This window comes from Melanerpes formicivorus, unplaced genomic scaffold (assembly GCF_026170545.1).
Source record: "Melanerpes formicivorus ecotype bairdi unplaced genomic scaffold, bMelFor1.0.p_v2 SCAF_403, whole genome shotgun sequence".
Lineage (NCBI taxonomy): Eukaryota > Metazoa > Chordata > Aves > Piciformes > Picidae > Melanerpes > Melanerpes formicivorus.
In genome coordinates, this window is record NW_027142755.1 from 140,522 (window position 1) to 155,621 (window position 15,100).

At 66.3% G+C, this 15,100-nt stretch overlaps 1 protein-coding gene across 3 annotated transcripts; it reads left to right on the plus strand.

Moving 5' to 3' along the window:
* The first annotated feature begins 100 nt into the window (after positions 1-100).
* Positions 101-15,100, plus strand: CXXC1 (CXXC finger protein 1). Of its 3 annotated transcripts, none has more exons than XM_068170505.1 (15): positions 101-202; positions 307-404; positions 1,461-1,561; positions 2,105-2,214; positions 4,012-4,167; positions 5,357-5,383; positions 6,055-6,195; positions 7,582-7,695; positions 8,534-8,718; positions 10,362-10,569; positions 11,595-11,705; positions 12,591-12,640; positions 13,028-13,124; positions 13,896-14,048; positions 14,891-15,100. In XM_068170505.1, the coding sequence occupies exons 1-15, from the start codon at positions 200-202 to the stop codon at positions 15,029-15,031; spliced, it is 1,695 nt and encodes a 564-aa protein (XP_068026606.1). In that variant the 5' UTR covers positions 101-199; the 3' UTR covers positions 15,032-15,100. The 3 variants fall into 3 exon arrangements, with proteins under 3 accessions (XP_068026606.1, XP_068026607.1, XP_068026608.1); XM_068170506.1 differs by having other exon boundaries at positions 6,160-6,195; XM_068170507.1 differs by lacking the exon at positions 6,055-6,195.

Sequence of the window (15,100 nt, forward strand, 5' to 3'; positions counted from 1 at the left end):
TCCCTTAGCCCTTTCGCTGGGCGCCGCCATCTTTATTGCCCTGGCGCCGCGCATGGGCGCCCGCCGCCGCCGCCGCGTCCCCTCTTAGCCCCAGCCCGACCGGAAGCGGAAGTGCTCTGCCTTCCCTTCCCCTCCACTTCCGGTGGCCGCCGCCGCGGCCCTGTCAGGGAGGCTCGGCAGTGATCTCCGCGGCGCCGCCATGGTGAAAGGGGAGGCTCAGAGCCTGTTCTTTGGGGGTGGGGGGGGTCTCCGGAGCGTTGCCCCTCTCCCCTCCGCGTCCCCTCCTCTGATGTCCTCTCCCCACAGGACAGCGAATTCTCGGACGCCGAGGCCGGCCCCGGGGGCGAGGAGAACGCTCCGGTCTATTGCGTCTGCCGCAAGCCGGACATCAACTGCTTCATGATGTGAGTGGGGGGCGCCGGGACCTCCCCCATCTCCCACCTCCTGGGCTGGGAAACCCCCCCGCGGCGAGCTGAGGCCTCCCCCGGGCTGGGTATCCCCGCGGGGTGAGGACACCCCGCACCCTGGGGTGCTTGGAGTAGGTCCTTTAGGGTCTGGGGGCGTCCCTTGGGATCTCGGGGGGTCCTATAGGGTCTGGGGGCGTCCCTTGAGGTCTGGGAGGGTCATATAGGACCTGGGGGCGTCCCTTGGGGTGGGGCAGAGGTCCCTTAGGGTAGATCCTTTAGGGTCTGGAGGTGTCCATTAGGGTCTGGGGGCGTCCCTTGAGGTCTCGGGGAGTCCTATAGGGTCTGGGGGCATCCCCTGGGGTGGGGCAGGGGTCCCTTGGGGTAGATCTTTAAGGGTCTGGAGGTGTCCATTAGGGTCTGGGGGCGTCCCTTGGGGTGGGGCAGGGGTCCCTTAGGGTAGAGCCTTAAGGGTCTGGGGGTGTTCATTAGGGTCTGGGGGCATCTCTTGTGGTCTGGGGGGGGGGTTCCCTTAGGGTCTAGGGGGGTGCCTTTGGGTAGGGAGGGGTCCCTTATGCTCTGGGGGTATCCCTTGGGGTCTGGGGGAGGTGCTTTAGGGTCTGGGGGTGTTCCTTAGGGTAGATCCTTAAGGGTTTGGGGAGGTCTTGTAGGGTCTGAGGGGGTCCCTTAGGGTCTGTGAGGGTCCCTCAGGGTCGGGGGGCATCCCTTAGAGTAGGTCCCTTAAGAGTCTGGGGGGCTCCTTTAGGGTCTGGGGGCAACCCTTAGGCTTTGGGGGTGGTTCCTTAGGATCTTGGGAGGAGTCCTTTAGGGTCTGGGGGCATCCCTTAGGCTTTGGGGGGAGTCTCTTGGGGTCTAGGGGGTCCTTTAGGGTCTGGGGGCATCCCTTGGGGTGTGGAGAGTTCCCTTAGGGTAGATTCCTTAAGGGTCTGGGGAGGCCCTTTAGGGTCCATGGGGTTCCCTCAGGGTCTGGGGGCGTCGCTGGGGGTCGCAGGGGGGGTGTCCCAGCCCTGCTTTTGTGTCCTCCCCCCCCCCCAGAGGCTGCGACAGCTGCAACGAGTGGTTCCATGGCGACTGCATCAACATCACAGAGAAGATGGCCAAAGCTATCCGGGAGTGGTACTGCGGCCAGTGCCGGGGTGAGGGCACCCCCCTGGCACCCCCTTGGCATCCCCCTGGATGCCCCCAGGCGCCCCCCGGCGCCGCCCGGCCCATGGGTACCTGCTGGTCCCTATGGGCGCTGCAGTACCTGCGGCGGCCGCCAGAGGGAGCTGCTGGGAAGGGCTGGGAGCTGCTGGGGAAGGGATTGCGGGGGGGGGGGGGGGAGGTGCCAGGGTGCCCCCTGGGTGCCAGGACTGCCCTCTCTAGGTGCCTCTCGGTACCAGGGTTCCCCCTGGGTACCCTGCAGAGGTGCCCATGGGTGCCAGGATGCCCCCTGGGTACCCTGCAGAAGTGTCCATGGGAGTCAGGGTGCCCCTGGGTGCCCTCCAGAGGTGCCCATGTGTGCCAGGCTACCCCCTGGGTGCCAACCTCCCTCCTTGGCTGCCACTCTTCCTCTCTCTGAGTGCTAACCTCCCTCTGGGGGGCTGCTAGCCTCCCTCTGGGGGTGCCAACCTTGCTCTCTGTGGGTGCCCAGCTGGGTGCCAGGCTGCTGAGGTGCCCTCCCCTGTGCCCCTCCCCAGCCAAGGATCCCTCCCTGGAGATTCGCTACCGGCACCGGAAGTGGAGGGAGAAGGAGCAGGAAGGTGCCAAGGGCCAGGAGCTGGCACTGGAGCAGGGCAGGGTGGCCAAGGTGGGTACCTGGGCACCAGGAGGGTGCAGCCTGACCCCTCCCAGAAGCCTCCTGGGTGCCCCTTGCCAGCTTCAGGGGGTCCTGGGGCTCCCAGCTTGAGCTCTGGATGGCCCCCTGGGTGCCAGCCTGGGCTGTGGGTGCCCCCCAGAGTGCCCCTGGGTGCCCCTTAGGGTATCTTGGGTGCCCATGGGTGGCTCTGGGTGCTCCTGAGTACCCCTTAGGGTATCTTTGGTGCCCCTGGGTGCCCCTCAGACTATCCTGGGTGGCTATGGGTGCTCCTGGGTGCTCTTTTTGGGTATTTTGAGGTGCTACATGGGTGCCCCTGGGTACCCCTCAGAGCATCTTAGGTCCCCCTCAGGCTCTCTTGGATGCCCTTTGGGCTACCTTGGGTGCCCCTTAGGCTCTACTGGCTGCCCCTGGGTGCCCTCTAGTGTATCTTAGGTGCCCCCTGGGTGGCTTTGGGTGCCCCTGGGTACCCCTCAGAGCATCTTAGGTGCCCCTCAGGCTCTCTTGGATGCCCTTTAGGCTACTTTGGGTGCCCCTTAGGCTATCCTGGGTGCCCTCTAGGGTATCCTAGGTGCCCCCTGGGTACCCCTCAGAGCATCTTAGGTGCCCCTCAGGCTCTCTTGGATGCCCTTTAGGCTACCTTGGGTGCCCCTTAGGCTATCCTGGGTGCCCTCTAGGGTATCCTAGGTGCCCCCTGGGTACACCTCAGAGCATCTTAGGTGCCCCTCAGGCTCTCTTGGATGCCCTTTAGGCTACCTTGGGTGCCCCTTAGGCTCTCCTGGGTGCCCTTTAGGGTATCCTGGGTGCCCATGGGTGGCTCTGGGTGCCCCTGGGTACCCCTCAGAACATCTTGGGTCTCCTTCAGGCTTTCTTGGATGCCCTTTAGGCTACTTTGGGTGCCCTTTAGGCTCTCCTGTCTGCCCCTGGGTGCCCTTTAGGCTCTCCTAGGTGCCCCCTGGGTGGCTCTGGGTGCCCCTGGGTGCCCCTTAGAGCATCTTGGGTCCCCTTCAGGCTTTCTTGGATGCCCTTTAGGCTATCCTGGCTGCCCCTGAGTGCCCTTTAGGGTATCGTGGGTGCCCATGGGTGCTCCTTAGGCTATCCTGGGTGCCCTTTAGGCTCTCCTAGGTGCCCCCTGGGTGGCTCTGGCTGCCCCTGGGTGCCCCTTAGGCTATCCTGGGTGCCCTTTAGGCTCTCCTAGGTGCCCCCTGGGTGCCCCTGGGTGGCTCTGGCTGCCCCTGGGTGCCCTTTAGGCTATCCTGGGTGCCCCCTGGGTGCCCATGGGAGGCTCTGGGTGCCCCTTGGGTACCCCTCAGAGAATATTAGTTCCCACTCAGACTCTCTTGGATGCTCTTTAGGCTACTATGGGTGCCCCTTAGGCTCTCCTGGCTGCCCCTGGGTGCCCTTTAGGCTCTCCTAGGTGCCCTCTGGCTGCCCCTGGGTGGCTCTGGGTGCCCCTGGGTGCCCTTTAGGCTCTCCTAGGTGCCCCCTGGGTGGCTCTGGGTGCCCCTGGGTGCCCCTCAGAGCATCTTGGGTCCCCTTCAGGCTTTCTTGGATGCCCTTTAGGCTATCCTGGCTGCCCCTGGGTGCCCTTTAGGCTCTCCTAGGTGCCCCCTGGGTGCCCCTCGGAGCATCTCGGGTCCCCTTCAAGCTGCCCTGGGTGCCCCTCGCTTCCCCTTCGCCAGTCTCGGATCCCCTTTAGCCTACCTTGGGCACCCTTTAGGCTGCCCTGGGAGGCCCAGGGAGGCCCAGGGAGGCCGGGGGGGTGCCCAGCCCGTGGCCTGTGCCCCCCAGATCAAGCGCTCTGCCCGCATGTGCGGGGAGTGCGACGCCTGCCGGCGGCCGGAGGACTGCGGCCACTGCGACTTCTGCCGCGACATGAAGAAGTTCGGAGGCCCCAACAAGATCCGGCAGAAGTGCAGGCTCAGGCAGTGCCAGCTGCGGGCACGGGTGAGGGCGGGGGGCACAGGGCACGGGGAGGGCAGGGGGAGGCCTGGGGGGGCCCCAGCAGGCGCTGGGAGTGGCGGCTGGGGGGGGGGGATGGGAGGCGGTGCCGGCCGCGGGCGCGGGAGGAGCTCGGGAGGGAGGTTGGAGCTTGGAGGGAGCTTGAGGTGCCCCCTGGGTGCCCCCTGAGTGCCCTTTGGGTGTGCTGTCAGTGCCCTTTGAGTGCCCTTTGAGTGCCCTTTGGGTGTGCTTTCAGTGCCCCTTGAGTGCCCTCCTGAGTGCCCTCTGAGTGCCCTCCTGAGTGCCCTCTGAGTGCCCTTTGGGTGCCCTTTGGGTGTTCTCCTGAGTGCCCTCTGAGTGCCCCTCTGAGTGCTCTCTGGGTGCCCTCTGAGTGCCCTTTGGGTGCCCTTTGGGTGCTCTCCTGAGTGCCCCTCTGAGTGCCCTCTGAGTGCCCTTTGAGTTCCCTTTGAGTGCTCTTTTAGTGCCTTCTGGGTGCCCTTTGGGTGCCCCTCTGAATGCCCTTTGAGTGCCCTCTGAGTACCCTTTGAGTTCCCTTTGAGTGCTCTTTTAGCGCTCTCTGAGTGCCCTCTGAATGCCTTTTGAGTGCTCTCTGAGTACCCTTTGAGTTCTCTTTGCTCTTTTAGTGCCCTCTGAGTGCCCTCTGAGTGCCCTTTGGGTGCACTTTGGGTGCCCCTCTGAGTGCGCTCTGAGTGCCCTCTGAATGCCCTTTGAGTGCCCTCTGAGTACCTTTTGAGTTCCCTTTGAGTGCTCTCTGAGTGCCCTTTGAGTGCTCTCCTGAGTGCCCTCTGAGTGCCCTTTGGGTGCTCTCTGAGTGCCCTTTGAGTGCTTTCTGAGTGCCCTTTGCCCTCTGGGCGCCTTTTAGGTGCCCTTTGGCTGCCCTCTGAGTGCCCTTTGAGTGGTCTTTAGGTGCCCTTTGCCCTCTCAGTGTCCTCTGGGTGCCCACTGCTTGCCCTCTGGCAGCCCTTTAGGTGCCCTTTAAATGCCCTTTGTCCTCTGGGTGCCCCCTGAGTGCCCTCAGTGGGTGCCAGCTTTGTGCCAGTGGGGGGCAGGGGACTGGGGGGTGTGGGGAGGGCCTTGGGATGCCCCTGGGGGGAGCTTGGGCATGGGGGAGGGCAGGGGGCTGGGGGGGCATGTCCTTGGCATGACCTTGGCATGGTCTTGCTGTGCCCTCCAGGAGTCCTACAAATACTTCCCAACCTCGGTGAGTGCTGGGGGGGGGCACTGGGGGTGTCTGGGGGGCACTGGGGGGGTCTGGGGGGCACTGGGGGGGGTCTGGGTGGCACTGGGGTTGGCACTGAGAGGGTCTGGGAGACCCTGAGGTGCCATTGGGGGGGGGCTGGGTGGCACTGGGGTTGGCACTGAGAGGGTCTGGGAGACCCTGAGGTGCCATTGGGGGGGGGGCTGGGTGGCACTTGGGGGGCACTGGGGGGTTCTGGGTGGCACTGGAGGTCCCCAGGGTGGCACTGAGGGCTGTGGGGGTCCCTGGGGTGGCACTGGGAGGGTCAGGGTGGCACTGGGGGGGGGCCCCTAGAGGTCTTTAGGGGGCTCTGGGCTGGTACTGGGGTGGCACTGGGAGGGGGGCTAGGGGTCCTTAGGGGGCTCTGGGGTGGCACTGGGGGGTCTAGGCTGGCACTGGGCTTCCTGGGCTGGCACTGGGGGGCGGTCTAGGTGGCACTGGGGTGGCACTGGGAAGGTCTGGATGGCACTGGAGGTCCCTGGGGTGGCACTGGGATGGCACTGAGGAGGTCTGGGTGGCACTAGAGGGGCCTGGGGCTCCCTGGGGTGGCACTGGGGGGGGTGGGGGAGGTTGGTGAGGGGTGCCCGGGGCCTGGGGGGGCTCTGGCTGCCCGGGTGGGTGCTGCCCCCCCCCAGCTGGTGCCCAGGGGGCGTGAGGGGGCCCCGGAGCAGCTGGGGGTGGCAGTGCCCCCCCGGAGCCCCTCGGAGGAGGAGCTGCCCCTAGACCCCCAACTGTACCAGGAGCTCTGCGCCGGCGCCTTCGACGAGCACGGCATGGTGGGTGCCAGCCTGGGGCCCCCACACCCACCCCACACCCAGCCCTGTGCCAGCCTGGGCCCCCACACCCACCCCACACCCAGCCCTGTGCCAGCCTGGGCCAGCCTGGGCCCCCCACACCCAGCCCTGTGCCAGCCTGGGGCCCCCACACCCAGTCCTGTGCCAGCCTGGGGCCCCACACCCACCCCAGACCCAGCCCTGTGCCAGCCTGGGCCCCCACACCCAGCCCTGCGCCAGCCTGGGCCCCCACACCCACCCCAGACCCAGCCCTGTGCCAGCCTGGCACACCTTGGGGCCCCTCAGACCCAGCCCTGTGCCACCTTGGGATCCCCAAACCCAGCCCTGTGCCAGCCTGGGGTCCCCAAACCCACCCCTGGGCCACCTCACGCCACCCAAATCCACCCCTGTGCCAGCCTGAGACCCCTAAACCCAACCCTGCCCTACCTTGTGCCACCCAGACCCACCCCTGGGCCACCCTGTGCCAGCCTGGGACCCCTAAACCCACCCCTGGGCCACCCTGGGATCACTAAACCCATTCTTGTGCCACCCAAACCCATCCCTGTGCCACCCTGTGCCCCCCTGAGCCCCCCCAAACCAACCCCTAAACCCCCTCATGTGCCACCCTGGGAATCCTAAACCCATTCTTGTGTCACCCAGACCCAACCCTGTGCCAGCCTGAGGTCCCCAAACCCACCCCTGGGCCACCTTGTGCCACCCAAACCCACCCCTGGGCCACCCTGGCACCCTTAAACCCATCTCTGTGTCACCCTGTACCCCTCTGAGCCCCCTAAACCTATGCTTGTGCCCCCCAAACCCATCCTTGTGTCATTCAGACCCATTCCTATGCCACCTTGTGCCCCCCAAACCCATCCTTGTGCCCCCCAAACCCATCCCTGTGCTACCCAGTGCCCTCCTGAGCCCCCCAAACCCATCCTTGTGCCATTCAGACTCATTCCTATGCCACCTTGTGCCCCCTAAACCCATCCCTGTGCCCCCCAAACCTATCCCTGTGCCACCCTGTGCCCCCCTGAGCCCCATAAACCCATCCTTGTGCCCCCCAAACCCATCCTTGTGCCATTCAGACCCATTCCTATGCCTCTTTGTGCCCCCCAAACCCATCCCTGTGCCACCCTGTGCCCCCCTGAGCCCCATAACCCCATCCCTGTGCTCCCCAAACCCATCCCTGTGCCCCCAGTGCCAACCTGTGCCATCCTCAGTCCCCCATCCCCCCTTCCATCTCCCCCTTCCCACCCCCCAATACCTCCCTAACCCTCCCCAACACCCCCCAAACACCCCTCTAAATGCCCTGGGCTGTGCCCCCGGGGGTGCCCTCTGTGCCCAGCCCTGGCCCTGAGCTGTGCCCCCCGGGGTGCCCTCTGTGCCCAGCCCTGGCTGAGCGACGCGGAGGAGGCTCCCGGAGCGCTCCTGGACCCTGCCCTGCGCAAGAGGGCGGTGAAGGTGAAGCATGTCAAGAGGAGGGACAAGAAGGCTGACAAGAAGGTGAGGGAGGGCACTGGGAGGGCACTGGGAGGGCACTGCTGGGCACTGGGAGAGGCTGGAAAGGGCTGGAGGGCGCTGGGAGGGTGCTGGGATGCACTTAGGCCCTGCTGGGAGGGGGTTGGGAAGGGATGGGAGGGGGTTAGAGGGCACTGGGAGGGGCTGGGAGGCTCTCTTGGTGCCCTGCAGGGCCCAGCAGCCCTGCCCCAGTCCCGCACTGGGCTGTACTGGGCAGAAGGAGGAGCGGCACCGGGAGGGGCTGGGAAGGGGCTGGGAGCCACTGGGAGGGGGTTGGAGGCCACTGAAATGCCCTTAGGCCTTACTGGGAGCCACTGGGGGGCACTGGGATGCCCTGAGGCTTACTGGGATGCTCTTAGGCCTTATTGGGAGGGGCTGTGAGGGGCTGGGAGGTGCTGGGGAGGCTCCTGGGGGGTGCTGTGGGGCGCTGGGAGGTGCTGGGGAGGCTCCTGGGGGGCGCTGTGAGGGTCTGGGGGCTCTGTGGGGCTCTGTGAGGGGCTGGGGAGGCTCCTGGGGGGCACTGTGAGGGGCTGGGGAGGCTCCTGGGGGGCGCTGTGAGGGGCTGGGGAGGCTCCTGGGGGGCGCTGTGAGGGGCTGGGGGGCTCTGGGGGGCACTGTGAGGGGCTGGGGGGCTCTGGGGGGCGCTGTGAGGGGCTGGGGAGGCTCCTGGGGGGCGCTGTGAGGGGCTGGGGAGGCTCCTGGGGGGCACTGTGAGGGGCTGGGGGGCTCTTGGGGGCGCTGTGAGGGACTGGGGGGCTCTGGGGGGCGCTGTGAGGCCGTGCCGGCGCCCTGCCCCGGCCCCTCAGCGCCCCTGTGCCAGCAGAAGGAGGAGCGGCTGCGGCGGCACCGGCCCCGGGCGCGGCACCGGGAGCGCAGCCGGCAGCAGGAGCGAGCGGAGGGCAGGGAGCAGGCAGGGCTGGGCCAGTGCCTGGGGCCCGGCTGCACCCGCCCGGCGCGGCCCCAGTCCAAGTACTGCAGCGAGGCCTGCGGGGTGAAGCTGGCGGCCAAGTGAGTGCGGGGGGCAGCGGGAGAGGGCGGCAGGGAGCGGGAGAGGGCGGCAGGGAGCGGGAGAGGGCGGCAGGGAGCGGGAGAGGGCGGCAGGGAGCGGGAGAGGGCGGCAGGGAGCGGGAGAGGGCGGCAGGGGGCGGGAGAGGGCGGCAGGGGGCAGTAGGGAGCGGGAGAGACCAATGTGGAGCGGTGGGGAGCAGTAAATCAAGCTGGCCCTCCAGAGTGGATCCCATGATGGACTCCTGGCTGGATCCCAGAGTGGAGCCCTGACTGGATCCTAAAGGGGAACCTAGAGGGCATGCCAGGGTAGGCCCCCGGCTGGATCCCAGGAGTAGATCCCATGATGGACCCCTGGCTAGATCCCAGAGTGAACTCATAACAGGATTCTAGAATGGATCCCAGAGTGGATCCCTGACAGGATCCCAGTGTGGATCCCACAGTAGACCCCCGGACAGGATCCCTCTGCAGATCCTGGAGTAGGTACCTGTGTGGATCCCTCAGTAGAGCCCTGTCTGGATCGTGGTGTGGATCCTGGGGTGTACCCCTGACAGGATCCCAGGGTGGATCCCAGAGTAGATCCCGTAGATGGATCCCTGACTGGATCCTAGAGTGGACTCCTGACAAGATCTCAGAGTGGACTCCTGACAGGATTCTACAATGGATCCCACAGACCTCTGGCAGGATCCCAGTGTGGATCCCAGAATAGTTCTCTGATGATCCCAGGGTGGACCCCTGACAGGATCCTAGAGTAGAACCCAGAGTAGATCCCACTGTAGACCCCTGCCTGGATCCCAGCATGGACCCCTGACTGGATCCTGGAATGGAGCCCAGCGTAGGCCCCTGACAGGATCCCAGAGTGGATCCCACTGTAGACTTCTAACAGGAGAGCTCCCCTGCCCCCCTCTGCCCCCTGATCCCTGTGTGTGCCCCCCCCGCCCCCAGCTGACATCCTTCCAGAGCGGATCCCACAGTAGGGTCCTGACCGGATCCCAGAGTGGATCCCACAGTAGGGTCCCAACTGGATCCCAGAGCGGATCCCCCAGCAGGCTCCAGAGGGGATCCCGGAGCGGATCCCACAGCAGGCTCCCGAGGGGATCCCAGAGCAGATCCCCCAGCAGGCTCCTGAGGGGATCCCAGAGCAGATCCCACAGCAGGCTCCTGAGGGGATCTCGGAGCAGATCCCCCAGCAGGCTCCCGAGGGGATCTCAGAGCGGATCCCCCAGCAGGCTCCCGAGGGGACACCAGAGCAGATCCCACAGCAGGCTCCCGAGGGGATCTCAGAGTGGATCCCCCAGCAGGCTCCCGAGGGGACACCAGAGCAGATCCCACAGCAGGCTCCCGAGGGGATCTCAGAGTGGATCCCCCAGCAGGCTCCCGAGGGGACACCAGAGCAGATCCCCCAGCAGGCTCCCGAGGGGACACCAGAGCAGATCCCCCAGCAGGCTCCCGAGGGGACCCCAGAGCAGATCCCCCAGCAGGCTCCCGAGGGGATCCCAGAGCAGATCCCCCAGCAGGCTCCCGAGGGGACCCCAGAGCAGATCCCCCAGCAGGCTCCCGAGGGGACCCCAGAGCAGATCCCCCAGCAGGCTCCCGAGGGGAGAGCTGCCCTGGCCGCCGTGACGCCGCGCCGCTCCCTCCCGCAGCCGGATCTACGAGATCCTGCCGCAGCGGATCCAGCAGTGGCAGCAGAGCCCCTGCGTGGCGGAGGAGCAGGGCCGCAGGCTGCTGCAGCGCATCCGGCGCCAGCAGCACCAGGCCAGGCTGCGCCTGCAGGACATGGAGAGGAGGTTCCACGAGCTGGAGGCCCTCATCGCCCGCGCCAAGGGGCACCCCCCCCGCCACGACGAGGAGGTGAGGCGGCGCCGGGGCCTGCCAGACGGAGAGCAGGGGCACCGGGGGGGACCTGGGGCTGGGAGCCGTGAAGAGGGGCAGGGGAGCCGCGGAGGAGAGGTCTGTGAGCTGGAGAGGAGGAAAGGAAAGGGATCTGGAGGGATCTGAAGGGATCTGGGGGGGTAGGAGTCATGAAGAGGGGCAGGGGAGGTCTGGGAACCAGGGGGAGGGAGAGGGGAGTCAGGGTGAAGAGATTCTATGAGCTCAAGATGAGAATCCTCTAGGATCTGGAGGGATCTGAGGGGATCTGGGGGGTGGGAAGCCTCAGGGAGGGGCAGGGGAGCCACAGAGGGGTGATCCTATGAGCTGGAAATGAGGAAAGGAAGGGGATCTGGGGGGATCAGGAGGGACAGGGAGCATCTGGAGGGTCAGGAACCATGGAGAGGGTCAAGGGAGGTCTGAGAGCCATGGGGAGGGGCTGAGGAACCATGGAGAGGAGATTCCATCAGCTTGAGAAAGTGACCAAGATCCACTGGGATCTGAAGGGATATGAAGGAATCTGAGGGGATCTGGAGGCATCTAAGGGCCTGGGAATCATGGAATGGGGCAGGAGAACCATGGAGGAAAGAGTCCATGAGCTCAAGATGAGAATCCACCAGAATCTACAAGGATCTGAGGGGATCTGGAGGGATCAGGGGGCTGGGAGCCACAGAGAGGGGCAGAGAGAGCTATGGGAGCCACAGAGAGGGGATTCCACAAGCTTGAGGCAAGGGAGTAACCAGGATCCACCAGGATCTAGAGAGATCTGGAGGGATCCAGGGGAATCTGAGGGCCTGGGATGTATGAAGAGGAGCAGGGGGATCCTGGGTTTCCTGGTTGGGATCCCTGGGATCCATGATGGGGAGCCCAGGAGGATCTCTGGGATCCATGGGTAGGGGCCAGGTGCCGCTGGGTCCATTGTGGGGGATCTTGGGATCCGTTGTGGAGGATCCTGGGACCCACTGGGGGGGGGTTGGGGGTCACCCTGGTGCCCTGTGCCCCCCCAGAGCACGGAAGGGGACAGCGAGGACACAGAGCTGCAGATCTTCTGCGTCTCCTGCGGGCACCCAATCAACCCCAAGGTGGCCCTGAGGCACATGGAGCGCTGCTATGCCAAGGTGGGCACCCTAGGGGCACCTCTAGGTACTCTATGGGCACCCCATGGGCAGTTATGGGCACTCTAGGGGTAGTTGTGGGCACCTATCTATGCCTTGGGGGCACCTGTCCAGACCCTAGTGGTACCCTATGGGCACTTGCAGAGACCTTATGGGCACCTGTGGGCACCTCTAGGTGCTTTATGGGCACCCTATGAGTACCTGTGGGCACCTATAGATACCCTATGGGCACCTGTGGGCACCTCTAGGTACTCTATGGGCACCCTATGAGTACCTGTGGGCACCTATAGATACCGTATGGGCACCTGTGGGCACCTCTAGGTGCTCTATGGGCACCCTATGAGTACCTGTGGGCACCTATAGATACCCTATGGGCACCTGTGGGCACCTCTAGGTACTCTATGGGCACCCTATGAGTACCTGTGGGCACCTATAGACACCCTATGGGCACCTGTGGGCACGTGGAGGGACCCTGGGGGCATGCTATGGGCATCTGTGGGCACCTATGGGTAACCTAGGGGCACCTGTAGGGACCCTGTGGGCCCCTGTGGTGCCTCTGAGACACATGGAGGGATCCAGGGGGGGCCTGGGGGGTCCATAGGTGCCCTGGGGGGGTCTGGGGGGGGGCCTGGGGGGGACATTAAGGGATCTATAGGGGCCCTTGGGGGGCCATGAGGGACCCTGGGGGGCCCTGGGGGGGTCCTGGGGGCGCTCTATAGGGGTCCAAGGGGGGCTCTAGGGGGAGTCCATAGGGCCCTGGGAGGCCCTGGGGGGTTCATAGGGGCCCTGGTGGGGGCCATGAGGGATCCTGGAGGGGTCTCTAGGGGTTCTGGGGGGTCCATAGGTGCCCCCCAGCGCCCCCCAGCTGCTGCCCTTCCTCCCCCCCAGTATGAGAGCCAAACCTCCTTCGGCTCCATGTACCCCACCCGCATCGAGGGGTGAGTGGGGGAGGGCCTGGGTGGGTTGGGGGGGGGGTTTGGGGGGGTCCTGGGGGTGCAGGGTGGGGTCTTAAGGGGGTCCTGTGGGGTCTGGGGGGGATCCTAGGGTGGCAGGGTGAGACTGGGGGGGTCCTGGGGGGGTCTTGAGGGGGTCTGGGGGGGCAGAGTGGGGCTGGGGCGGGGACAGGGTGGTCTAAGGGTGCCAGGGGTAGTGCCAGGGTGGTCCTGAGGAGGCCTTGGGGTGGTCCTGGGGCAGTCTGGGGGGGAGCAGCATGGGGCTGGGGGGGTTCAGGGGTACCAGGGGTGGTACCAGGGTGGTCAAAGGGTGCCAGGGGTGGTGCCAGGGGTGCCACCTGAGGTGTCCCCCCGGGTGCCCCCCTCCCCCAGTGCCACTCGGCTCTTCTGCGATGTCTACAACCCCCAGAGCAAAACCTTCTGCAAGAGGCTGCAGGTCCTGTGCCCAGAGCACTCCAGGGACCCCAAGGTGAGGGCACAGCTGGCACTTCCCTGGGCACCCCTCTGGGGGCGCCTCTGACATCCCCCAAGGGCACCCAGCCTGGCATTGGTACCGCCCAGCCCAGGGGGGCACTGAGGCCACCTCAGGGCATTCAGGGGGGCACTGATGGCATCCAGGGGCACCCAGGGGGGCACTGATGGCACCCGGGGGGACACTGATGGCACCCAGGGGCACCCAGCCTGGCACTGATGCTACTCAGGGGGGCACTAATGGCACCCAGGGGGTCACTGATGGCATCCAGGGGCACCCAGCCTGGCACTGATGCTACCCAGGGGGTCACTGATGGCACCCAGGGGCACCCAGCCTGGCACTGATGGCATCCAGAGGCACCCAGCCTGGCACTGATGCTACCCAGGGGGGCACTGATGGCACCCAGGGGCACCCAGCCTGGCACTGATGGCATCCAGAGGCACCCAGCCTGGCACTGATGCTACCCAGGGGGGCACTGATGGCACCCAAGGGGGACACTGATGACATCCAGGGGCACCCAGCCTGGCACTGATGCTACCCAGGGGGGCACTGAGGGGTCCCCAGTGGGGCTGGGTGCCTCCCAGGGATGCCAGGAATGGTCTCCCAAGGCCTGGTGGTGCCACCTGGGATGCCCCCAAGGCCTGAAGGTGCCTCCTGAGCTGCCCCCAAGGCCTTGAAGTGCCACTCGGGGGTGCCAGGAGAGCTCCCCCTGCCCTGGGGGCGCCCCCCAGGCCCCCCCGGCGCCCAGCCTGCCCTGCCCCGCGCCAGGTGCCCGCCGATGAGGTGTGTGGGTGCCCGCTGGTGCGCGACGTCTTCGAGCTGACGGGCGAGTTCTGCCGCGTGCCCAAGCGCCGCTGCCAGCGCCACTACTGCTGGGAGAAGCTGCGCAGGGCGGAGGTCGACCTGGAGAGGGTCAGGGTGGTGAGTCCTGAGGCCAGCCTGCCCTGGGGGGTGGGCACCCTGCTGGGGGGCGACGGGGGGGGCACCCGGGGGGAGGTTAGAGGGCACCCAGAGGGGGCTGGAGGGTGTCTCAGGGGGCATGGAGGGGGCTGGAGGGCACCCAGAGGGGGTTGGAGGGCATCTTGGGTGGTCTTAAGGGCGTCTCAGGGGGCTGGAGGGCACCCAGAGGGGGCTGGAGGGCATCTTAGGTGGTCTTAAGGGTATCTCAGGGGGCATGGAGGAGCCTGGAGGGCACCTTGGGTGGTCTTAAGGGCATCTCAGGGGGCATGGAGGGGGCTGGAGGGCATCTTGAGTGATCTTAAGGGCATCTCAGGGGGCTGATGGGCACCTAGAAGGGGCTGGAGGGCATCTTGGGTGGTCTTAAGGGCATCTCAGGGGGCATGGAGGGGGCTGGAGGGCACCTTGGGTGGTCTTAAGGGCATCTCAGGGGGCATGGAGGGGCTGGAGGGCATCTTGGGTGGTCTTAAGGGTGTCTCAGGGGGCTGGATGGCACCCAGAGGGGGCTGGAGAGCACCTTGGGTGGTCTTAAGGGCATCTCAGGGGGCATGGAAGGGGCTGGAGGGCACCTGGAGATCATCAAGGGCTTCTTGGGGGGCACCCCGGAGGGTCTAGAGGGCACCTTGGGGGCGTTTTGAGGGCACCTGGCGGCAGGCGGTGCCGCTCTGCTGGCGGCTGCCGCGCTCTGGCCCCCCGGCCTTGGTGGCCGCCGCTGTTCTCTGGCGCCACCTGGCGGCCTCGGCCGCTCTCTGGCGCCGCCTTCGGCTTCCTCCGGCCGTTCTCTGACGCCCCCTGGTGGTCGGCAGTGGTACAAGCTGGACGAGCTCTTCGAGCAGGAGCGCAACGTGCGGGCGGCCATGACCAACCGGGCAGGGCTCCTGGCCCTCATGCTGCACCAGACCATCCAGCACGACCCCCTCACCCCCGACCTCCGCTCCCACCGCTGAGACCCCTGCAGCCCGGACCCCCCCCCGACCCCCATAACCCTTCAATAAAGAGTTGACCCTGCCACAAGG